The sequence below is a fragment of the Choristoneura fumiferana genome, chromosome 13 (genome assembly GCF_025370935.1).
Source record: "Choristoneura fumiferana chromosome 13, NRCan_CFum_1, whole genome shotgun sequence".
In the NCBI taxonomy this organism is placed as follows: domain Eukaryota; kingdom Metazoa; phylum Arthropoda; class Insecta; order Lepidoptera; family Tortricidae; genus Choristoneura; species Choristoneura fumiferana.
Genome location: NC_133484.1, coordinates 1210217 through 1237546, shown reverse-complemented (window position 1 = coordinate 1237546; position 27330 = coordinate 1210217). Strand labels below are relative to the sequence as shown.

Here is a 27330-nt window from a genome sequence, read left to right as displayed (position 1 = left end):
AATCGCGTAGTATCAAGTTTAATAATTTTTTTATATGTAATTAAGCATAATTTCTATTAGTCGACTTGTTGAAATCCCTATTCATCATTAGGCTATCAATACATGAGTGACTCGCGTACTTCATTTAAATAATTGTTAATATCTCATGCTAGTTTTAATTCAAAGGATTTTTCAAATGCCTTCCCATTTCAGGTATGAAAACTTAAAACGAAACGACCAAAACGATCCGGGTTGCTTTCATCAGGCAACCAATTAAATATTCCACTGGACCGATCATTTACACCTTGATGGGCCCAGAATTTTCCAATGTCTACCAGTAAATTGAGATTCAAATGAAACTTGACGAGATCAAGAGGCGAGGGACGAAAGTTTTCAAATTGAGACCTGGGATGTTTCAGGTTAATTTTAATGTCACCGGCTGTTTATAAGATGTTAAACCGATGGTATACTCGTAATTCTTTTAGAACTCTAACGTTTCCTAATGTGAGTAGTAGATACAAATCAAGAGATTAGAAAAAAAAGAAACTACTTATCGGTAACTTTAAATAAAATAAAAATTAACTATGTAAAAAATATCTCTCGTATGACGTAGTACCTGTGTGCAAAAAGTCGTCGTTTGAAAAATCACGCCTGCAAAATTGTCAGGTTCGATCCAACGATCTTGTTTTGAGTTTTTTTTTATTTATCTGTAAAATTACGTTTTTTAGTTTAGGTACCGTGAGTTTCTTGGAGGAGAAAAAAAGTTGTGAAGAAGTTTGTACACTTTTCACGTAACAAATTTAATAATTTTAACAAAATGTTTAAATAAACGTTACTATTTTTCAGTTCAAAGAAGACAAACGGACTTATATTAAAAATGGATCGCTATTTTTTAAAAAGATCCGCGCTAATATGTTATTGTGTAATCTAGTCTACCTCTGTAACCAGAACTTTAGCTATTTATTAGTGACATTTTATTGACATTATTTTCTATTGTTTCAGATTTCTCGCCATCTGGTGGCCCTTGAAGTGCCAGATCACCAAACGCCCGCGCCCGCATGATGATCGTCTTCATCTGGATCTTGCCATCCTCGTTACCACCCCCTGGGTCTTCTTCTTCGACCTCGTCGTGGTCTTCGAAGACAACCCTAACGTTCGTCTCTGTCTCGATGTCTGGCCGAACCCCTTGAGCGAAATCCTCTACTTCGTAATCGGCAACTTAATCTTCTGCTACATCTTACCAATGCTCCTCATCACAATGTGTTACATCCTCATCTGGATCAAGGTCTGGAGAAGAGCCATTCCCACCGACACCCAAGACGCTGCAATGGAAAGCATGCAACAGAAATCCAAAGTCAAAGTTGTTAAAATGCTCGTCGCTGTTGTTATATTGTTCGTTTTATCCTGGTTCCCTCTTTATCTGATCTTCGCGAGAATAAAGCTCGGAGGGCCTATCAAGAAATGGGAAGAAGAAATTTTCCCCGTTGTTACACCTTTAGCACAATGGCTAGGGTCTTCCAACTCTTGCATCAACCCAATCTTGTATGCTTTCTTCAACAAAAAATACAGAAAGGGTTTTGTTGCTATCATAAAGAGTAGGAAATGCTGCGGCCGCCTGCGGTATTATGAGACCATTGCGTTGCAATCGTCTAGCACAAGTACAAGAAAGTCTTGGCATTACAACAACAACAATCATCCTTCGATAACTCGCCGCTCGCCGCCCGTCGATAAGAACGCTGTGTCCTTCATCTACAATCACACGGGAGTTTAAGAGCTTCCTGGAATGTTCTGGAAACAATTTCATTCGAACAAGGCCATGCAAGCCACGGTGGAATCGCGCCACGAGGGTGCAACAGCATATCGAAGAATACGACTTATTGGTAATATTTTGAGTTGAACAGTTTGGTGTTGTCTGTACAAGTGACTATCCAATATCTTAGCTCGTAAAGTGAACATAATCAGTGAATATTTTAGTACTGTGTAACTTTTATACGTAAGTCAGTTAAGGTGTTAAGGAGATTTATTTTTACACCGATTGTAATTTTGTATAGCGAGAGCTGAGAAGCGCACATAACTGGACAAGGGAAGAAATCTCTTACAATCTCTTACTCAAAAAAGTTTATAACTTCATCTTTTGTTTTGGTATCCGTTGAAAGTGATAACATAATAATTTGCAATTAGAATGCATTTGGTGAGCCTTTATTATTTTCTTATTTATCCTTGTTTGATTGGTTGTATTTAAAATCCCTAAAGTTTTATATAAAACGTATGAAATATTGATAAACATTACAGCTACTACTATACTAATAATAGATAATACTACAGTACAAAATATTGGTAGGAAGTAAGTTTTGAAATACGATACTTAACTTAAATAAACTAATGAACTATTTTAAAATGACACAGTACATAATGGTATGATTAAGTAGATAAACTTTGTAAATAAAACTCAAGAAAAACTCACTTTTCATCATTCTTGAAATCACTGAATTGCGGTAGGTTTTATTTTTATGATTATTAGATTCGAAAAGTGTACGAACGCGGCAACAGTTTGCTAATAAAGTTAAAACACGGTGTATCTATATAATATTACTAACTGTTCATAGCTGAATTATAAATAAATGAAATATTTTTATGCAAAAACAAAAATACAAAATTGAAACTCAAGTTCCTAATCAGAGAAATATTTCAACAGAACTAGAGTTTGATGAATCCTCCTGTAAAGAGTTTTCATCGTTTTTTTTTTTGGTTAAAGATATAGGCATGACTGACGCCGTTAATTGTGAACATCGATTTATGAAAACCTTAAATTGCCAACCACAATTCATAGAACCTGAAAAACATTTACAGAGATTTGACAAAATAATTTGGAATAATTTTATTATACAGTTCATAACTCATAAAAACTTTAATGACACAGATTATTCGTACAATGGTAAAATACTAAAAAATACAAGCACAAATAACTGCAAATTCAGTGTCACAATAATAGCTGAATTATGGTATTAGAATAACGTGCTAAGTTTTACAGTAATAGTTTAAGAATGAGGATCATTAAAATTGTGGTTAAAAGCTTTGAAAATATTTTTTCGTATCAAAAATGAACTCAAAGACAACCGTGAGTAAAAAATAATTTAGACTAAAATATGGACACAGTAATTGAATATCAAGAATATACCATTTTTCTAGGGCTCTTCAAGGCTAGAGTGAATAGGCTGTTACTGAACCAGTGGATACACCTTTGACCTCATCTGCACTTTACATCAGGTTAGATAAGAGTCAATCACGGACAGTTTCATGTAAAAAAAAGAATAAAAAACGGGTCATGCTCGAAATATCTGTTCTGTGTAAATTCTGTATGTCTGTGTGTATATTCTGGAAAGTAAACTTTGTTAAATACTGTCAGCATACCAGATATACAATAGCAAAAGTTATAAAATCATAAGTGCTGAAATTAGAAGACACCAAATTAATGAATACGACATAATGTCTTAAACTTTTCGCGATTTCAAAATACCACGCACAGGCCTTATAACGCTGTTATATTATTAATATTTACCTCGACGTTTCGGCAACATTACAGTGGCCGTGGTCACGAGTAGACTGAAGTGTGGGGTGTCAAGTCTGCCTAGAAGCGCGAGTCCTTCGAACCCGCAGTTGATCACAAATAGTACCGGCACTCGTATCACGAACTACCCGCACTTTGTCATTTTTTTTAGAATACGATATTTCGAGCATGAGTCCAACCTATCAATGCAATGATTGAACTAAAACCAATTAAGTAGCTAACGCCGTAATATTTAATACTATATTTTACTGCTCCGTGTGATTTGTGCTGGCATAGTAGCAATGTTATTTTGTTTTAGTTCGATAATGAGCATTTTCTACATTGACTTTTCGACTCCAGTGTCCGAAAACATGTACGAGTAGGGTCAGCGAAAGTCTGACTTATCAACGCAGTATCACAAGTTGTTCGAGTTGATTGGTACAAAAAGTATTTTTTGTCATTAAAATACTTTGATTCAAGCAACAAAAAACTAACGACACTTGGGAATATTTCTTGCAAATCGGAATCGAAAATTAAATGTAAACCTAGAAAGTTTTTGAAAAATGATTGAACGTGGTCCGCAATATAATATCAAATTCAATAAATATTCAATGAAGACAATTTATTTTAGTGAATATTTTCGAAGCTTGTCTCTATTTTAGTGGTTTATCGAAACGGGGCTGAGGCCTATAGCCGCTTAGAATGCACAAAACAAAAATAACATAATAAAAAACGGCTTCGAGAAATAAAAACGTATTGGCTTAAATAAATCAACAAAAACAATATTTTTTATTTCTCAAGGGGCCTTATTTAAATAGAATTAGTATTAATAGGTTAATGCTGTATAATATATATATTTATTTGTTCTGCGTAAGGCAATAATACATAAAATATATTTTTATAACCCGTAAGGATTCAAATTTTCAGTTTTGTGTAGACGTGTTGTTTTGTCGTTTGAATGAGTGTTATAATATTATTAAGTATAAAAATATAAACCGTGTTGTGTACATATATGAGCATTTTCACTATAAAATGTACCATAGCTTGAAACAATGTCAGGAAATTGTAAGTTATTTAAATTTAGGACCTCAAACTATAGCCACTAGCCGCTTAGAGTAGCTATATAAAACAGCACAAAAGTTTTATTTATTTTTGAACTTTTACAATTTACCTAATTGTTTTTTGTTACACAGTGTCGTTACAAAAGTAACAAATTTAATTTTTATTTATACAAAATTGTTCTTTTTTAAAATTTATTATTCAGTTTAATAATACTTACTAATGATTTCGAATAAATACACTTTAAAGTGAAAATGCTCATTTTTTCGGTATTTTGAAAGCATGCTCCTTATTTAATATGTAAACGTAGACTGCATTAACACGTGGTTTTGCTAATTTTAGTTTTATTTTTATGTTTGTGTGTGTGTGTAATATATCATTGACAAAGTCGACGCTTGTAAGACTGAATTACTTGCATTACGCTCCTTCTAAAGGATTTTTATGATAATAAATGGATTCTGAATTCAGCTATTTTTATAGAAAATGAAACAGACATAAAGTATAATTTGTGAGTCATCAACGTTTGATGAAATATTACGTAGCAATAAAAACATCTTCAAGAATTAGCAGCAATCGCTGGAATAAAATGAAATTGAAAAAAAAAACCATGGAGTACATATACCACTTCTTTTTTTTTATCTGCAAAAAATACTACTGTTTTGCGAAACGCAAAAGCTGTTGAGTTCTGTAGTCTTGGTAACACGGTATTACCTGTAAATTGTAGAAGATAAAATAATTATTATTGTGCGTTTGCTGTTAAAATATATTATTGACTTACTTATAATATTCTATTGAATTGGATAAACTAAATCACAAAGTCGAAAATACAAACTGAGACATGGATGCACAGAAAAACCAGAAAAAGAGACCAGCGCTGGGAATCGAACCCAGGTCCTCATCAATCATACCTGCGTGCTATAACCCCTACACCACCGCCGGACAACCACCACTGCTGCCCTACACCACCGCTGGGCCAGCGGTGGTGTAGGGGTTATAGCACGCAGCTATGATTGATGAGGACCTGGGTTCGATTCCCAGCGCTGGTCTCTTTTTCTGGTTTTTCTGTGCATCCATGTCTCAGTTTGTATTTTCGATATGGTTACACGGGATACCCGTAAAAGTAACAAATTTGGAGTTGAAATAAAAATACAAAAAGACTAAAAAAAAAAAACAATCGTAATTCACAAAGGCAAACCAGTTTCCAGTTTACATTTATTATTAAATTTTATTCCAATTTCACATAGTTTTAAAACCAACTTTTAAAAAAACAGGAGTGCCACAATATTTTACAAAGATTTAGATTTTTGTTTTTGTTTGATAGCCTTCATTCAAATTGCTGTTCCACGTCCACGTAAAATTATATTCAGTACAGTAATTACAAACTTATTCACAAGATATTTAAATTGGATTTTTGCTTTATGAAAAAAGTTATGAGTAGAATTGACATATCGGTTGTTACCTCGACGAACTACAGAACTCTGTTGAAATAGGTGCTTGCAAATATTTCAATACACCTTAGTAAATGGGTAAGGCCGCGAATTTTGACCAATTTGGACGTTTCAAATTTGGAAGGCTGATAAAAAAAAAACTGATAACACCTAGAGGTTTAATTTTTTTTTATTATATGACACGATATAAACTCTCAAGGTCGCAAATGAGATAATTGATTTAAACCCTTTTAAAAAAATAATAAAAATATATTACCGTCAAAACGTAACGAAATTGACTATTTTTTGACCACGAGTACTTAATACCTTATTATTTTCATGCTATTTAACTTCTCATGATCATGATTTTGTTTAAACGAAATTTTATGATATAACGATAGTCCTACCGATTGCGGAATCATGATAATCAAATAATTTTCATGTTTATATTTATTTCTTTTCACGTGCCAAAAAACCACGTTTTCGTTACGAATACTTAGGTGACGCTTTTTAAGCTACCTTTAACGCCAATTTCGGTAGAAATTAGTTTTTGTACACTGGCAACTAATACTCTAATAGGGCAACATCGATGAGATAAATAAATCTCATCAGTTTGTTGACAAACAGCCATCAAAAGTGACGCGGAGGTTTTTTTCGAAAAAACGTCGAAAGTGCTTGTTCGATTTTAAGGGTAAGTAGTGATTATTTTTAACTGGTTGTTTTTCATACGATAGGGTAATCTTTTCCATGTAAGTGGCATGTGTTATTATGTTCAAAATGTCGTTATTCACCATGATAAACGATTTTTTGTATAAAATACGTTACACTTTCGTTACGATTACGTTACATTTTTACAAAATGCTACGTATTTTGTACATAACGTAACGAAAAAATGTGGTAAAGGGAAGTTCACACAGAAAAATTCTAACTTACACCAGTTTATTATTAGGTTTCCAATGACTGCACGCACAATAAGTTAGTTAGATGGATATTTTGAAGTTAAATAAATTTTAATCTGTAGGTGCAGGGATCGGCACAAGAGAATTGTGGCGAGTTCTGTGTTCACGTCCTGCTACATGCATAGCGTATTTAAAGTGAGAGACAAACGGAGAGATTCACTTACCTACTTAGTTCATTTGTTACCTAAACTTAATAATCATAATAATTTATTTCCAAAAACATCTTTTTACATTGTCCACTTAACTAAGATACTACTTCCTAAATTGGTAAAACCTGTGATTTAGGGTTTTGGCCATTTCTTTGAGGTATTTAATAGCTTGTACAGTCGAAGTCACAAGCATGCTCACAACTAGGTGGTAGGACCTTGTGCAAGGTCCGCCCGGATTGCTACCACCATCTTCCTCGCTAATCCAGCCGTGAAGCAGCAATGCTTGCACTGTTGTGTTTCGGCGTGGTGAGTAAGACAGCCGGTGAAATTACTGGCACGAGGTATCCCATCATAGGCCTCTAGGTTGGCAACGCGTCTGCAATACCCCTGGTGTTGCAGATTTTTATGGGCGGTGGTGATCTCTTACTCATTTGATCGTTTGCCATCCAGTCGAATAAAAAAAAAACACATCCAAATTCGTTATGCTTATAAATGTGCACCTTATTGTCAGTGTTAGAGAGGCATGTAAAGATACACTTTTGGAAAGATGTTCGTCAACTAGAGGGTACTTCTACTTCCACATTCTCATGTTTAGCTCTATAGATCTCATATAGGACAGATTTAAGATCAGTATCGTCACAAAGTTCTAGTAAAAATAAAAACTTCACTTTATTATATGAGATGTATTTTTTTTTCATACATACGTTATCTAATGGAATTTTTACCAGTTTGATCTAGGCTTTATAAAAATTTGCGTTACGTTTTATGGTAACGTCACGTATTTTTTATGTTATTTCTATGTCACATTGGTCAAAATTCGCGGCCTTACCCAAATATACATAGTAAAGTTTCTGAAACAAAAAAAATGTAAAATTAAAAAAATATACATATATATCTTTTGCAACTTTTCCACTGCCATCCAGCAGTATTTATTTTTATTTGAATGAATGAATACGACAAAAGTGTAAGAGAAACGACATTTTATGAAAAAAAAAACATAAGTATTTTATATTTATAGATAAAAACATCTCACTTTTATATTCAAATTGTAAATAAATTAACAAATTACCTTAACATTATTTTGAGTCGATGCATTTCTGTATTATATCGCTATTCCTTGTTTGCGGTGTTTGGTGTTAGACATAGTTTGTTAACATATTTTGTCTATGGTAATCATGTGAGATACCTGAATTAATATTTAAATATTGTAATTAATTATTAATTATAAGAGTTTGATATAATTACATTAACACTTTATATAACCGTAGAGGGAACTGTTCCTTAGAAAAGGTTGAAAATTTATAAAATTAATGAAATAGTTTGATGTTTTATAGGTAGTAAGTATAAAAAGTTGTTTCTTCGGATGTCACGTGTAACATAATATATTAGTTTACTAGGCCACACTATGCGTCGGCTTGTAGTAATAGTGATATCATGACTATGTAGAAATTGTACAATAAAATTGTGTATAAATTGGTAGGTTATTGTTGATGTTTTAAACAGCGTGATGCCATTGTAGTTTTAATCGACTTTTAAAGCTTACTTGTAATATTAACTGATTCGTTTACACCTAATAATGTAATTCAAACAGCCAATGACACTAAACCTTTTTTTTAATTGTTTAAAATCACATAGGAACTTATGTAAGTTTTTATCTTACCTACTTAAACAATTGCATTGTAAATTTTGCAAATTAGAAACAGAGTTCAATTTCATTATTGTTGCTTTCATTCCAAATTTAATTTAAAATCGTATTTTTATTACGGAAGTTACAGGTCGAGCATACGTTTCTCGATTGCTATAGATCTATTATTTTGTTAAATTTACAATGTCAATAAAAAAAAGCTAGTTGTGATCGAATCAGTCGTAATTATTTGCAATATTCAGTCAAATTACGACAATTTCGTAAACGAAATCAATTCTGGAGAACATACAATGTAAATATTTTATTATTGTACTAACTTTAAAAAACTCAATCAATTCTCTGTTTCTACATATCAATGAATTATTACCTCTTTGATTACGATTTTAATAATGTTTAGATTTTTTGACTTGCTTAGATATTGGACATAGACAACGAGGTTTATGCGTTTTTGGATTTTTATGCGCGATTTTGTACGTTTTCAGATTTGATAATAGTCAAAAGTACTATTTACAAAATTTTATTCTAGTTGTTTGCATCGTCAAAATTTCGATTTTAATTGATAAAAAATGAGGAAACTGAATAGTTTCAAGTAAACGTTAAGTCATTCCGTACTATCGACTTGCAAAAATGATTCCGTTCATTGCCTACTTCGACGATATATTTGTAGAGACAAAACAACCTGTAAACTATTTCCCAAAAATTAATTAATTACTAATTTGCCGACACGAAATATTAAAATTAATGCAAGAAACTTAAAAAAAATCTCGTTTGAGTTTTGAAGTTTATTTTTTAGCTTTATAGTTACAAAAAATGAGTTAGTGAAAACTGTAAAATTTTGCGTGTTACATCATTAAAATTGCATAACAAAGTTTGTTTTTTACTGAGAGATTAAAGTGTGGGTGAAGAACCATGGTAAAAATATGGATTTAAAAAGGGTAGTTTAATAAAACGTTAGATTCCCTTTTTACAGTAGGCAGCCCTAGCATACCCTAAGTTTGTATATGTATGTATTGTTATGACAATTTTAATAAAAACAAAAATAATTTTAAACGCTGTTACTTAATTCACTCAATTTATGTTTAGTTCAGAACTGGTAATAATGACTGAAAAATCATTACAAAACAATATTCGAAATTTCAGAATTGATACTCACTGTTGTACGTGACTGTACCAGTGGCGTGGTGACACTCGATTCCTACCGTTTTATTTACCTAATTTTTAAGAGATGTCAGTGACGACAAGTATGTCGAAGGTTGTGTACACCTTAGTGTACACCTTAGTGTGTGTGTTTGTTGGTATGTTCCACGCCACTGGACTGTACAATAAATTATTAACTTTTAATTTAATAGAAATTAAGATTTCAATGAATCATTCCTTATAGATAACAATACTACTAATGGAAAAAGTGCACAAAATAATAGTAGATTTTTTTTGACAGCTTGTCTAACAATGTAAACATAGGTACAGTCAGTGCCAAAAGTATTCACGTTTATTAAATAAACTTGGATATTTCGGAACTGGCTGAGGTTACAAAATAGGTGTTCCTAATCGTGTTTAAACGAAGCTAAGTTGATTTAGTAGTTAAATTATATCTAAATGATTCTTAATTACCGCTGACCAGAATTTAAAACCTGTTACCAATAATAATATACCGATATTGTAATATATAAACAAGAGCGCTATATATTATTTTTGTAACAACATCAAGCCCTGAAACTGACTGATGTGTGGAACAGAGCCATCCACTCTTGTGCGAATGCGGTAATTATAAATCTACCTACACAGACCATCATTCGACCAAAGCCAGTGAGTGTTTGGCTAATATTCAAACCATCTTTTTATCCTACTGCGGCGAAGCCCAAATGAAGGGTTATGGCCTCTTTCTAAGACCACAACACAGCTGTGCCTACCACCAATGATTTATTCTACAGTCAAGTTCTTAAATAGGTGTTTGAGCAAAAGTTTAATTAAAAAACATGTAAACACTACTCTATTGTCAACAGCATAGAAGCGTGTTCAGATATTTTTTGATGGTCATTTTGCTTAGAAACTGAAGAGCTCGACAGCACAATGCATAATTATATAATGATTTGATCAAGATTAAAGTAGTTCCAAACTGTTGACCGTAATGCCAAAAGTAACTTGACAAAGATACTATAAAAGAAATACAACCTTGCCATTACCGCAGCATGAAAGTCTAGCGGTGATCGTTAAGAGGCTACCCGAGGTTTTCATCGATTATTGACAAGTTTTTAATCGCATCTCCTACTTTTGCACTACAGATAGAATTATAAGTCCAACGGCTACCCGGGTAAAACACTTATTTCGTGAAAGATCTAACATATACGAAATCTACACATTTGGGTTCGTCTTTGACGTCACTAAAAACGTGTCTAGGGTTTTCATTTGAAACTAATTAACACAGAAGTTGTGGCCAGAAAACCAGTTATTTAGCCTAAAATTGTTCAACTTTGATGCCAAATATCTCGAAGACAATCAACTTTGAAGTAAATATGGGATACTATATTGCTTAAAGCCGTTGTTGTTAATATAATAAGCTTCAAAAACATTACAAAACTAAGGCTTGGGATCCCCTTAATGCAAAAGTACGAAGTAAGGTATCGCAGGGGACTGAGCAATACGCGGGGTGGGCGGGGCTGGCAAGCGTTAGCGCTGCATGGTTACTGTTGCTGCAAAATAACAGCCACAGCTAGATTTACCTCTTGGTAGAACTCTTGTTCTAGAGTACAAGTAAAAACTTAAGAAAATTACCTGTTGTATGCTGTTGTATGTAGTTAGTGCATAGAATTGATATGGGACTTTAGTCATTTTTCGAAAACGGAACGTCGTCTTATCCATATGGACACATTACTAATACATACAAAGCGCGATTTGACGGGAGAAATTATGTGCTGACCTCACAATAGCACGAGGACACTTATTTTAAAAATCGGTGTCGATAAAAAGTACGTTGTACGTTGTAGGTGCAGTACTACCGTTAGGACTTATGACATTCAGAAATACAATATAATATTCGGCCTTTTTTCCCAAATTGCGGGATGGCTAATTAAAGAAAACCACTTGAAAAGTAAAATAAATTATGATTAAAAATCCAAAAACATACAGCAAAGTCAAATCACGTATATCGTCTTCCGTCGCTTAGCAATCTCCTACACTAGATTCACACACACAAACATCACGCGTGTATGCCCAAATGGGGTAGGCAGGGCACACGAAACGTTACCGCTTCGGAGCCACTTTTAGCAATTTAAGGTTGTAAGTTTGACAAAAACGGTACAATAGTGACAAGTTGCTAGCCTGTCACCTACCTTAACCTATATCTTCAGTCGCCTCTTACAACATCCATGGAAGTAATGGAGAGGTGTAATTCTAACCCGACACGACACCGGCACCGGGTACGGGTCTACGGGTCAGGGGACCTATTGCCAGTTCTCTCCAAATGATTTCGTACGCAGATATACACAGCAGAGTTTGCTCTCTTATTTTGTTTGTCACCGCACTAAGATAGAACTAGATTCAAAAATGAAACACAACAGTAATATTTTTGATTATTGGACTAATATGCTTCGAGAAGCTGGCCCCTGATGGACTTTTTAGAGTGATAATTACAGGACACTAGCTTATTGTTCTACTACAGATTGAAAAAATAATGGTAGTAGGCGCAGTTGTGTTATAAGCATAATATAGATGTAGGTATTATAACTGTTTATTATCAATAACCTGTGTGAACTAGAGTCAGGAGTGAACTTCGTGTAAAAGATCTTTTTACACGACATAATTATCTTAAGACTTCAATGTGTGTCGTGTAAATGGTTCTTAATACTTAAATTACCTAATAACCTGACAAAACAGAAACTATTGTACTTAAATAAATGTAAAAAAATAAAACTGTTTTTTATTTCCATCTCATCTCGGCCTATCGTGCTTCGATAGACGGTTTAGTTCATAAATGTAATTTATTTGGTAAATAACTTTTTGGCCAAACCGAATTTTCCCTTAACCTCTTCACCGCCAGAGTTATCTAGTAGTAACGTAACAGTCAATGGATTGCCTCACACGCCACGGTCATCTATACATGACCAACATGCAACTCGCAATGAATCCTTCTGCAATTAAATTTTAAAAAAATGGAGTGAATGAGTAAATTTTGATAAAAAAATCATTTTTAATAAAAGCTTTTTTTTGCTGACTGTACTTTTCGTTGACAGTACTTGCATTAAAATGTCTTAAACTTTCGTGATTTTCACTCATAGTCAAAATACCACGCACAGGAATACCTCGAGGTAAATATTACTCGTGTGTGTTAGCGTGATAAGTCCTGTGCGTGGTATTAGTACTTACTTGCATTGTCACACAAACTACATTTGCATCCCAAATTTCATGTCGATGCTATTAACCGTTGAAGAGTTCCGTCCTGCGGAGACGATCCTAGCTGGACTACCAGGATGACATTACCAGATTATTGTATTGTCACGCAATTAACATAAGTATAATAAATTTCAAGTCAATCCAACTACTGGAAGTTGGTCGATTTTAACTTACAAGATTTGATTCATACAGACAGACAACGGGACAGGTGAAACTAAATAAAAGCTTGTAATGAAGTTGATTGGTCGCTGGTTTTTCTGTGGCGTACAGAGCACGTCACTCCGTTTGCTTTGTGGCGGTGAACAGTGCCACTACCATGAGTTTACAGTGACCGTACTCGATAGCGACGGCGTAAATTATTTATATGGAGAATTATATAGCGCCTGTACAAATAATTTACGCTGTCGTTATAGAGTACGGCCACTGTAAACTCATGGTAGTGGTACAGGTTAAAGTTCTCTCGTCTAAGTCGCTACTCTTGACAGAGTGGATGTGGTCGGCGGTTGAGGATGTAGTTCTGAACGTTCATTACGACTTTATTAAGAAAATATACTGAGCGGCAAAAAATCTGACCCTCAAATGTATGCAGAATCGGTAATTTTGTATGAAGGGTGGGCCAAATTTTGTGCCGTTGAGTATACCTAGTTCCTTTTGCCCACATCGCAGTGCTGGAGTGCAGAGGAAGATGGCAATAGAAAGCGCTGCTGTCCACTCTCACATCCAGTCCCATACGCCGCTTGTAGACGTCCGATGTTTCACCGGACAACGGAAATTTTCTTTTGCCGGACTTGCGGTGTTGTATGGCTAAGTCACCGGACAAGTGTCCGGTGCATGTACACACGTTCATTGTAAGCCATACAACACCGCAAGTCCGGCAAAAAAACGGCCCGTTGTCCAGGGATAACAACGGACGTTTACAAGCGGCCTTAGTGGACTAGGTACGACACCCACGAGGAGATGGGTAGGCCTATATCCTGACAGTAGAAGTTCTACAGCTGATATGATGATGATGGGAAGAGATGGCACCGTCTTATTCTAAAACCGGGCACGGTCCTAACATGTAAAGTAATGTAAACTCAAAAAGAATACTTTCGACTGCCATAATTTTATAAGTCATAATGTAATGTTTGTCATAATCTTTGTTTGTCATAATTTTTTTCCTCTGTAACAATATATTTTTCATATGCCATCCTGTGGAACTTTAGCTATAGGTTAGGTTAGGTTTGTTTTATAACAACTCTGAAAAATAAATGGTTTCAGAGAAAAAAAGAGTTATGCCAAACATTATATTATGACTAACAATTTTCGAATAGACCCCCTCAAAAACAAAAACGACGAAATCAAAAACTACACGGTGTAGATGTGGCATCTAAAAAACAATAAAGTTAAAACAACCACCTGAACCTAAATAGTGCAAAATTCGAACTTCTTCTTCTTGCCGTCCCGCTGACGCTTATTTATTTAACACGAGAGTCAGAGGGACAATGCGATACCAACTTCGATTTTCGAATTTCAAAGCAGCCCCGATGAACCTACGAGATGTCTAAATTGCGTTCAGCAGACGATCCGATATCGAAACGTTGCATTTTCAACAGTTCCGCTACGCTGCCTCCTAGACACAATTGGTTTTTAGAGCGTCTGCGATTTGCATTCGGCTAGGGTTCCACCTCACTGGCCTTTAATCTGTCTGTCTCTTTATTTTGTACCGTAATAGGTAGAACGACAAATCGAAACTGGCATCCAACGGTTGTGTCGTCAGTCCACTTACGCGTACATTGCGCGTGGCGTTCATTGTGGCGTTCTAATGGTGCCGGCTTTGTTCAGCAGTGGACGTCTTCCGGGTGATGATGATGATGATGTATTAAATAGACACTGAATTATAAATATGGCGGACTATAATTATTAACATAGTAAAAGAGATGTGTGCACACTCCGACCCTTTAGGAGACTAATTGCCTACTCCGGCGCGGACGCTTAGGGTTGTCGATGCCTATTTTAGATTAATTACCAACCGGCAAATAATTGTCTATGTCTCTGTCTAGACAAACAAGATTCTAAGCTGCTATATTAGTATTATTTTACTCAATTTAAAAATATTATTTACAAATTAACCGGAGTGGTGATGGCAAGATGGCGACTGTGTACTTACTACTCATATTTACCTGCACATAATACTATAACTATATTATTTATAGGTAGGTGCACGAAACTATTACACTACACTTATATACTACTAATTTACAACTATACCTAATACAAAAAATACGTAAGTAACGAGTACGCGAACGTCAAAGGTGATCATCTCACTTACATTAATCTTACATTAATTTGGAACATTGAATGTTTTTTTTTTTCACAATTTATGGATAGATATTAGATTAAGGTTGTCAGTATACATTTCAGTGGAAATGTAGGGGGATACATAAATACTGCACATTAGACGCATACATGTTTCTGTCAGGTTCAGTGGATACCATGTTTGTCACATTCTATGGCTACTTAATTATGGCATCCGCAGGGATACATCATTTTGTAAGATTAACTTGGATACATCTCTTTGTAGTTGACTGTACTATGGATACTAGGCAACGGATAAACATACTTATACCGGGTGTGGCCTGTAATATTAGCAAATAATTAAAACATAGATCATACTCCTCAAACTGAACAACATTAGTTCAGCGACTTTAAAAAATAATTCCTTTTTTTAATTATTATTTCAGTTTTAAGTTTATTCGAAGAAGCAATGTAAAGCGAAATGCTTGCTGTTTGTAGCGTGACAGGGGGCGTCAGTTGTATTCTAGAACGACGTACATTGATAGTAGTACCTATTTAATTTGTATGAAAAAAGGAAAATTCAAAGACTCCATTATTTTTAAAAGTCGCTGAACTAATGTTGTTCAGTTTGACGAGGCCGATCTATTTTTTATTTTTTTGTTTGTATTACAGACCAGACCCGGTATAGATAAATATTAAACATCCAAGACCCGGAACCAAACATTTGTATCATTCATACAAATATCTGCCCCAGCCGGGAATCGAACCTGAGACCTCAAGCTTCGTAGTCAGGTTCTCTAACCACTTGCCATCTGGTCGTCAAATAGAAAATAAAATAAATAATACCTAAAGACGTAAAAATAAGGCGACAACACGTACACAGACACACGCAAATACACATACACATACACTCAAAGCGAGTATCAAACACACACACACACACACTCAACACACAAACATAACGCCTGTATCCACACACACGAAACGTTACCACTTCGGAGCCATTATTAGCAATTTTAGGTTTTAAGTTTGACAAAAACGTTACAATAGTGACAAACACAAATTACACAACAAGAGCGTGTCGGACACGCCCAAGAAAGGGTTCTGTAGCCATTACGAAAAAAATCAAGTAATATTATGTGCGTTATAACACAATTAAAACACTTACTACAGTCTTAAAATCTATTACCAGAAAAAGAGCGTATCTTCACGGCACTTACGTCCTTGTGTTGAGAAGCGCAGTTTTTCGGCAATAACTCATAAACAGTATATCCAATCATGTTGAAACCAATTTTCGTTGAAAGTATTTATTAAGCGTTACCTTTCCATTTTTTGCATATTTTTGGACAAACGGTTTATAGGATTGAGGGGGGACACAATTTTTGCTACTTTGGGAGCGATTATTTCCGGACAGACAGACAGACAGACGGACTTGACAAAACTATAAGGATTCTCTTTTTGCCATTTTGGCTCCCGAACCCTAAAAAAATGACTCGCAGCTTCACAAAACGATAGACTGATTCTGCACGTCTAAAGAATCAATTTCCCTCCAACAAACCAGCTGCTTATAAACAAAATCCCGGCTTACAGGCAAAAGCACTTCATAAGACAGCCAATAAACTTCTACGATTTACTAAATTAAGTTTGCTAAAGGCATTATCTAAAAATGTGCTCGCGACGGGCACGCGCCGGGAAGACAGGACCGCCGATTTGCTGCAATCAAAGTGAATGCATGGGGGGAGAAGTTGGCGGAACAGACGTTAACTCGAGATACTCGATTATACATCAATCTTCCTTTTAACGTTGCAACTACTACAAGCTATGGAAAGTATATTGGGCAAGAAGAAACACGATAAGTGAAAATTCTATCGATTGTTTTGAGCTCCAAAGAGTAGCGTCCAAAAATTATTTTGTAAAATATTTATTGTTTATACATAACTATAAAAGAGGCAAAGGAGTAGGGAATGTCTATGGAACACAATTTTTCTCTTAGTAACTACATGAAACGAAGTTGGAAGTTGGCTGACAATGTTTTTTAATTTACCGCTATCATATACCTATTACTATTATTATTATTATTTTGTATACAATGTGACGATCCTTTTGTGAATTTCTTATAATTACTGACATGTATTTATAATGTATTTTTTCATTATGTAATAAATAAATCTATCTATCTATCTAAAATGACTGACGTAAAAAACATTAATTACAATAAATAAATAAGATTCAAATAAAATAATAAATATCACGGGACAATTCACACCAATTGACCTAGTCCCAAAGTAAGCTTAGCAAAGCTTGTGTTATGGGTACTAAGCAACGGATAAATATAATTATATAGATAGATACATACTTAAATACATATTAAACACCCAAGACCCGAGAACAAACATCCGTATTTTTCATACTAATATCTGCCCCGACACGGGAATCGAACCCGGGACCTCAAGCTTCGTAGTCAGGTTCTCTAACCACTAGGCCATCTGGTCGTCTAACATCTCTCTTCATCATCTCGTTTGGCCATTCGGCCAAATGAAGTAATTCGTTCAATCTCTTTCTAGAGAAATATTATTTAGCGTAGACTTCTTTGGCTCAGCGTGTCATATGACGTCGTAACATGTCACAACTCTCTATCTAACTTACAATTTAAAACGAGTATATTACCTATGTGGTACAGGGTTCACGATGGACACAGGCCGCTTCCAACAGAAGCAACTGGAGGTCTGACTCGAGGTGCCTACGTCCAAAGATACTTTAAAAATGGAACATATGCACTTTAGTTTCCTGTTAACCTTAGCGGTCCCCCGATATCGACGACGCTTAGATAAAAAAAATATTACTAGGTACTTATGCTAAATTAACTTGGTCTAATTTTGCGGGAAATCAGCATAGTCCCCGCGGGATAGGGATAAACGAATTCTACCAGATGAAGTCGCGGGCAACAGTAAGGTAGTGCATAGTTATTTTTTAAATTTTATTAAAAGCTTTTATTTAACTTGCAATGTAACTAAATATGGATGTGCGGGTCAAATCTTGCAAGTTAAATTTGACCCACTTCTAGTTCGGATTGTCTTGAAATTTGGCATACCTATGTAAATTGCGGGATAATACAATAATCTGGTAGTGACATCCTGGTAGTCCGGCCAGGATCGTCTCCGAAGGACGGAACTCTTCAACGGTTAATGGCATCTGCTTAAAATTTGGTATGTAAAAGTAGTTTGGGTGACAATGCAAGTACAATCAACAAAAATACAGTCATCAAAAAAAAAGTTTGTATTAAAGATGATTTGTTTACCAAACACTTTTTATTTTTTAGGATGCTTAAATAATTATCTCCCAACTAGGTTTGTTAAACTATAAAGATAACTAAATAAAGTCTCTTTCTCCACTTTTTATCTTCAGGGCTGCGGCAACCTTTGTTAAACCAATCAATCGGAACGAGAGGTTGGAGAGAGAGAGAGAGACCAGAAAAGAGTTTTCTCCTTGCTCGGCAGCCCTTTGCTGATGTCCCAAACTTTTGCGCCTTTATTGCTATTCATTGTAATAGGACTTCAAATTTGAAAGTAAAAAAATGCTAATACCCGGGGCCGAAACTGGTAGGATTTCAAAACGAAACAGTATATTTACCCGACAGCAAGAAGAGGAAATATTTTTTTCAAACAAGGAACGATTAAAAAGAGTCGATACACACAAGTCGTTAGCCACTCGAGCTTTACGGCGGCTGAAAATGTCCTAGTGTTTATCAATGATTTTTAGTGTTGAAAAACTGTACATTTCACTTCAATATCAAGAAAATAAACAAGCATTAACTGGGTCAGTCCGTCTCGTTGGTGGACGTCCTACACTACGCTTGCCTATCTGCGGTCTTCATTCGAGAACTTCTCGCCTTAAGAGCCGAGTTCTCCGTGTTACATGGCCTGCATTGCCACTTCAAATAGCTAATCCGCTTGGCTATATTGGAGTCTCTCATTCTTCTACGTATTTCCTTATTTCTGATTCAATCCCGTAGAGAAACCCCAAGCATATCCCTCTCCATAGCTCGCTGAGCAACTCTAAGCCTATTCATAAATCAATGCTAGTATTGTGTATTAAGAGAAGTTCTTAATTACAGACCCGCGTCTAGATGCAAGGGCATTAGGTTTCTTACATTGTTTACTACCCTCATTTGCCGAAACGATTTAAAGGCCTCTCAGGGGGTTTAGCAAATCGAGTTTGTGTCACGGCCGTCCTACTATTTATCATTAGGGCTAATATCTTATGTTTAGTTAGTTGTTTAGTTTATTTATTCACTCAACATAACAATTACATTATATTATAAATACTTAAGACGATTATATAAGAATTTATGCTGAGATCGTCAAAATTTGTAAAAATAAGCAAATATAAAAAACAATCAATAAAATACAATGTCAAAATAAATTAAATTCGTCCTCAAGGCTAGGTGACCATAGCAACCCTACCACTACACCTTGGCACTGACAAACACTAACAATTAAATAGAACATTATTTTGATTCAAACTTACGACGCTATTTATGAAAAAGGTTTGGTATTGATATGAAACTAGATATATGTTAGAGGTGTATACTATTTTGACCCTTATTATCATGTGAAGTTAGTATAATTTGATAATGCCCTTGTCTACTTAGTGCTTTGGTTTCAAAACGTAGTAAGAGTTTATGACTGTAAAAAGGAATCAATTTAATAACTGACGAAGGTTTTCCTACTCCCACTGTACTTTGTGTCGTACGAAGGTAAATTTTCGAGTGTTCGACACTCTAAGGCCCAATAGATGACTGCTGTCACCTCTACTGCTATAAACCAGTGTAGAGAAAATTCTCGCCGTTAATATGAACAGCCATTGATCAACTTTTAAAATAAAAGGTTGTCCGCGATGAATGCTTATATGTCACGCCAAACTACAAGGAACTAAAAATAACTATATAGAGGCAGGCAGGCAGGCAGACTTTGGACCAAACCATTTTGGCTCCGGAACCCTAAAAATGTTTTTTTTTATACTAATGCGGGTATGTTTGTTTTTTGAGAGAGTTTCTTGGGCTAGAAAATATTTTTGAAAGAAAGAAAGAAATTGCGTTTATTGCCAACAATTAGGTACTTAGGTATATAAACTGCCACTGAAAAACAGCGTTGCGGCTTGCCGTAACACTATGCTGAGTGGGGTCCACTTTATACTATTCGATGTTATATTTATTTTTTATTGTTATTGTTATATGTGTAAATAAATGTTTCTCTCTCTCTCTCTCTCTAATATTACACATGAAGGGTACCTACTCTAAAACTTACTAACTATATGAGGGTTCTATATAGTCCGTGAGACCTTATTTCTAATGTTGTTATTGAAGGGGTTAATAAACTTTTATAAAAATCCCGCCTGCATTCAATTGCGGCAAATGGTTCGGGCATCAGCATAATGATAGCTGTATTTGGTATTTTAGCAGCTGCACCTGGTAGACGAAGGTGATACAAGTGCTTCAAGCATCACTGCCCTACCTCAATAGTTGTCAGGAAGATTCCATAACAAAAAGCCCCACTTGAGGCGTCTAGAGACTGTCTTGTCAATAACTGCACCCCGTGTCCTCAGAAAGAACTCAAACTTTTCGAAGGATATTGACTTTTGGTTTTTCGGTCTAATGCTTTTCTTATAAGTTTCCTAGCTTCACGTTAGAAGTTTCATACCTACTTAGTATGTCAGAAAAATATTTTTTACTTCTCAAGCACGTATAATAATAATCAATTTATTTCAAAACTCAACTTCTTCTTAACAAACATTTCATGTCAACAAACAATTAAATATGAATATTATGTCTGTTTGTCCGTCTTTCACGACGAAACGGAGCGACGGATCGACGTGATTTTTGGCATAGAGATAGTTTATGGGCCGGAGAGTGACATAGGCTACTTTTAATCCCGGAAACGGCTGCAACCGTTACGGCTTTTTGCAAATTCAACTGTAGTAAATTAATTAACTTATAACAAATTCACTTTAACTTACTTACTTCGCCGGCTCAGCGACCCAAAGTGGATCTTGGCCTCCGACACAAGACTCCGCCAATTGTTCTATCTGTACAACAAAGGCGCCAGTCTGCCACCTGCATGCCGCACAGGTCTTTTCGGACTTCATCCAACCAGCGATACTAGCCCTCCGATTGGCCGTCTTCCATCAAGTCAACAAGCCTGAGCAAGTCTGCGCGGCTTCGTTGGCTCAGCCACGTGGAGAGAATGGGAGAGGATCGTGCGGCCAAGAGAGCATACCTAGGACAACCGACTGGAATTCACTTTTAGGCATTTTTTTTTGCTGCTCTCTTGGCACTACAAATAGTAGCGCATGCTCACTAAGCAAACGCGTTCACACTTGCTTATTACCTCCCCCCCCCCGCATCAACTAGCATGCTCGAATAGCAGGGATCAGAGAATATGCCACTAAATAGCATGCTCGATAGTAGCATGTCCTGTTCACACATGCTAGTGTAGTACTTACTAGATCATCATCATCATCATTAGCCCGAAGACGTCCACTGCTGGACAAAGGCCTCCCCCTTAGAACGCCACAATGAACGACAACTCGCCACTTGCGTCCACCGGTTTCCCGCTACTCTCACGATGTCGTCAGTCCACCTGGTGGGGGGAGGCCTGCCAACGCTTCGTCTTCCGGTTCGTGGTCGCCACTCAAGACTTTTCTCCCCAACGGTTATCTGTTCAATTTGCATAATTTTCCGGCTATGTCAATGACTCTAGTTCTTCGACGAATTTCCGTATTCCGGATTCTATCGCGCAAAGAAACTCCAAGCATAGCTCTCTTACTAGATTATATAGTAAGATTGTTTTTTTGGAATCTTTTTGTATTTTTATTTCAATTCCAAATTTTTACTTTTACGGTCATCCCGTAATACCTAAATAGAAAATACAACTGAAATATAGATGCACAGAAAAACCAGAAAAATAAGCCCAGCACTGGGAATCGCACCTAGGTCCTCGGTATTCCATTCCGTACCGCGTGCTATACCGCTACACCACTGCTGGTCAACGGTACAGACACGAATTTCCCCTATGCACCTCATATCTCAGCTTGTTTGTTTCTTATTTAGCCACTTAAGCAGTGACGCTAGGACATCTATACCGTAGCCCTCATCGAGAAACTTTCGGCACTCCATTGGAACCAACCGCTCACCCGGACAAGAGATGTCGTTACTAAGCAATCAAATTAAGATTGTTTTTTTTTGGAATCTTTTTGTATTTCTCTTTTTGTTTTCTTTTTGTCTTTTTGTATTTTTTATTATTAGATAGTAGCATGTTCTCGTGCTACTAACGAGCATGTGTAAGTAACAGGGGCCTTATGGCCAACGATCGACGTCCTACGGCTGCTAAAGCTGATGATGATGATGAGTGCATTGGAAATCGTGAGAGTGCAGTTACCGTAGCCGCAGTGTGTTTTTAGGTCAGCTGTCAAGGCCGCAGCATTGAGCCGCTTACTTACTTAGGAAGCCAGGGACATTAGTTTCAATAAATCAGCTTCATCATCATCATCATCCCAGCCTATATACGTCCCACTGCTGGGCACAGGCCTCCTCTCAGAACAAGAGGGCTTGGGCCATAGTTCCCACGCGGGCCCAGTGCGGATTGGGAACTTCGCATGCACCATTGAATCGCTTCGCAGGTTTGTGCAGGTTTCCTCATGATGTTTTCCTCCAACGCTAAGCTCGTGGTAAATTTCAAATGTAATTCCGCACATGGATTTCGAAAAACTCAGAGGTGCGAGCCGGGGTTGGAACCCACGACCTTCTGCTTGAGAGGCGATAGGTCAAACCACTAGGCCACCACGGCTTAGCTTCCTAGAACTAATTCTGACTCTATTTGTTGGAATCAACTTCAGAAATAAGCATTGTTCTATCGTCTTTTTTTAAAGGATAAAAAAACTATTTAATTCTGGAATTAGACGAACGGATAGCCAAATTGGTAAGAGAACCTGACTATAAAGCTTGAAGTCTTGGGTTCGATCCTCGGTCAGGGCAGATATTGTTGTAGGAATAAAACAAATGTTTGTTCTCGTTTAGAATCTTGGACGTTTAAAATATACTGAAGTATGATTTTAATTATGTAAGTATTTTTATCCTTTGCTTAGTCCCATAGTACAAGCTTTGCTTAGTTTGGAACTAGATCAGTTAGTGACAATATTGTCCGTTATTATTATCTTATTTAATTATAGAGTGAATAGGCTATTACTGAACCGGTTAGTTATATCTTTGGCTTCATCTACCCTTACCATTACGTTAAACTACAAGTAAGTAAATTGCTTATATATTTGTGAATGTTTGTAAGTTTTGTTTTATTTGTGTGTGATTGTGTACATTTTGTGTCAATTTTGTGAAAATGTATAAATATCTTCTTTCTTTCTTTCTTTTACTAAACTAGGATACAATTAACCGTAGGCAAACTTATCACAAGTTTGCTTTGAGGGTTTACCGCATTGAGCATTTTGATGGTCTAGCTAGAAGACAAAATGTGCTAAGTGCAATTTAATTTTTAACATTTGAATGCCAAATGTACTAAATAAGCATACTCTTGCGTTTGCTCTTGTCAAAATAAAAAAAAACCGGCCAAGAGCGTATCGGACACGCCCGGGATAGGGTTCCGTAGCAATTACGAAAAAATCAAGTAATATTTTTCTAAGGATTCAATTGTGTACGGAATCTTCAAAATTTAGGTATATTTTATACCCGAGGCTGCTTTTTACTCTTAAACTACCTACTAATAATTCTCAAGCAAACTTCGCCGCTATGATTTTCCTTGTAAATTTGATATAAATGTACCGTACTACCATGCTGAATTTTTTCAAATTTATTCACCCAACAGTTTAGATTTTAGAGAGGGGGGGGACGCTCGATTATAATGAAAATTTGCACTTTAAAGTTGAATATTTCGCAAACATATCACTGAATAGTAAAATCGTCTTAGCAACCCCCAATGGTTTTAAAAGACATATCCAACGATACCCCACACTATAGGGTTAGTCGAGAAAAAAAAATCACCCCCACTTTACGCCTATGGGAGGTACCCTAAAAAAAGTTTTTTTAGTTTTATTATTTTACCACTTTGTCGGCGTGACTGATATGTATATTCATGCCAAATTAAAGCTTTCTAGTACTAACGGTCTTCGAGCTTAGCCGCGGACGGACAGACAGACAAACAGCCAAACAGACAGACAGATAGACAGACATACAGACGGACAGACATGGCGAAACTATAAGGGTTCCTAGGTGACTATGGAACCCTAAAAATAAAAATATTGCATTTAGCAGTCTTAGAATAGAATAGAATAGAAGACATTTATTCACATTCACAAAGACACACAAAAACAACAAAACTAAAAAACAACAATTAACAGCAAACACAAATAAAACAAAAAAAAGAAAAGAAAAAGAAATACAAAAATTAAAATATATGATTTTGTGTATGGTGTCTTCTAGACCATTTGATCAAACACCAGAAACATTCCTCTCAGGAGACTGCGTAGCACCGAAAGCCTATGACCTTCACCCAGTCTGCATCGATTGCAGCTGCAGGCCGGGGCCGCGACCCAAAACGCGAAAGGTCGCTCCCTGTTGCACCCCTGTTTTGTTTTTTGTATCAATTCAATGCAGTTATCCTTCAATTGGTGGCCATTTCGTATCAAAGTCCTATCCATTGGCAGGAAGATACTAGATACTCAAACTGTATTCTGTAAAACTGTAGTCTTATGAAGGGCCGGTAGGTTACTTGACCTGAAATGTATATTTCAGAATCGTTTTTTTATTTTATTTATGACGGTGGAAGCATCCTATACTTCCACTGAACGTAGATATAGTTACATAATTATGTTATTATTTAGTTTTCGTTTTGTAACGGCCTCCAACAAGATGGAGCGACGACCTGGTTAAAATCGCGGGATCGCGTTGGATGCGGAAAGCACAAGACCGGTCTGGTGGAGTCCAGCAGTGGACGTCTTTCGGCTGACATGATGATGATGATGATGTAATAAAAAAATGTAATATTTTATTTGTAATTATTTTTATTTAAAAAAAAATGCTGCCAAATTTCTTGCGGCGCATTCTTCTTGGCAATGATGGTCTTTTCGAAAGCGCTGGTACCTAGTTTAAAAAAATGACGCGTTAAAGTGCCTACATATAATGCGGCCTTTTTACTGAATCATCATCATCATCAGCCGGAAGACGTCCACTGCTGGACAAAGGCTTCCCCCTTAGAACGCCACAATGAACGACAACTCGCCATCCACCGGTTTCCCGCCAATCTCACTGAATAAATAATTAGATTATTTTTTTACTGAATAAATGATTAGAATTTGAATTTAGTTAATGGTGTGTAGTATATCTTTATAGTGGTCCGAGGGTCACCGATGGTGCTGGCTGAAAATCAGCGCTGGGGTGTTCTTAACGCTTCAGCATTATGCTGAGCCAGTGTCCGATTCACAACTGCATAGACACATTCTAACCTTCGTGTTGTCTTAATAATATTATTTTGTCTTTGTATTGTGAATAAATGTATTTTCTCTTTCTAAAGCCAAAAAAACAAGCACTTATAAAAGTCAAAAAATCTACCACCAGTTCCGAACCTCTGTTGAGTAGAACCGGCAAGAGACTCGACGACTGGTTAACTATAAGCTAGGCTGCGTCTTGGATTCCAGAAGTATTAGGTATTTGAATTCAAATTTGTGCTGGTAAAAAAAACACATTCTATTTTTATGCCCCGGCGCAAAACGAGGGGTGTTATAAGTTTGACCGTTATGTGTGTCTGTGTACCTGTGTGTCTGTCTGTGGCACCGTAGTTCTTAAACGGGTGGACCGATTCGATTGAAGTCAGATTTTGTAGCGATTCTTCGACATGTTTCATCAAAATCAGTTTAGCTCTTTTTGAGATATTGAACTTTAAAGTGACAAGTCGGGGATTTTCCAACTTTTTTTAGTCCGTCCGTTAATTATTAAAAAAAAATATTGCACTAAAAAATGTGGTGTCTCACGGAACTTCAACCGGGTATAATAGCCGGATTTGGATTTTATTAACCGATGAAAGAAATAGGTGTCCGATACTTTTCAAAAATCTAATTGCCAGATTAATTATAGGAGTATATGTTTAGAGAATCTAACCTATTCTTATACGGACATTTGTTCCCTAAATGCCAATGGCAGAGCCACGTGCGTGCATTTTCCACAGTCCTGACTTCACCGAGGTCACGTTGCAGCGGGATTTAACCTAGTTTCGGTGCATCGGTTCAAGGCCGATGCACGGGGCTGCGAATCGATCCTGCACTAAATTGGGGCTTGTTTTTTGTTTACCCACAAAACAATTATGAATTACTAGCTGTTTCCCGCGACTCCGTCCACGTACAAGTATGAACTATAGTTTACAGACTTTTCTCAGATCTACCGAATATACACAAATAAATTTAAAAAATCGCTCAAGCCGTTACGAACGAAGGAGTTTGGTCACAAACATTTTTGACTCGAAAATTAGAAAGCAAATCTTATAATAACCACCTGACTCTTTAAACGATTAGTACTAATAGTTGATCGAAGACCTGACTGTAATGGGGAACTAAATGACCAATAATAATAGTTATTTATGTGGCTGGTGCATAATGAGAGGCATTGGCGAGTTTTATAATAAGATCACACGAGTGTTTTAATGCCTAATTATGTATAGCCGCATACATAACTTTATCTATATGCATATCATAAGTTTTCTATAATATGTTCAGATATGGCCTGTATTTTGACTTTTACTTTGACTTTGATTTTTACTTTGACTTTGACTTTGACTTTGACTTTGACTTTGACTTTGAATTTGACTTTGACTGACTTTGACTTTGACTTTGAATAATAATT

The 27330-nt window shown here is 36.0% G+C and overlaps 1 protein-coding gene across 1 annotated transcript; it reads left to right on the top strand.

Annotated features, from left to right (window-relative positions):
* Positions 1–1061: 1061 nt before the first annotated feature.
* Positions 1062–3121, top strand: LOC141434555 (neuropeptide SIFamide receptor-like; the record flags this gene model as incomplete). Its single annotated transcript, XM_074096985.1, is given in 1 exon segment — positions 1062–3121. A coding segment is annotated over 1 exon segment (689 nt), but the record flags the coding sequence as incomplete, so codon positions are not given.
* Between the last annotated feature and the right edge of the window lie 24209 nt (positions 3122–27330).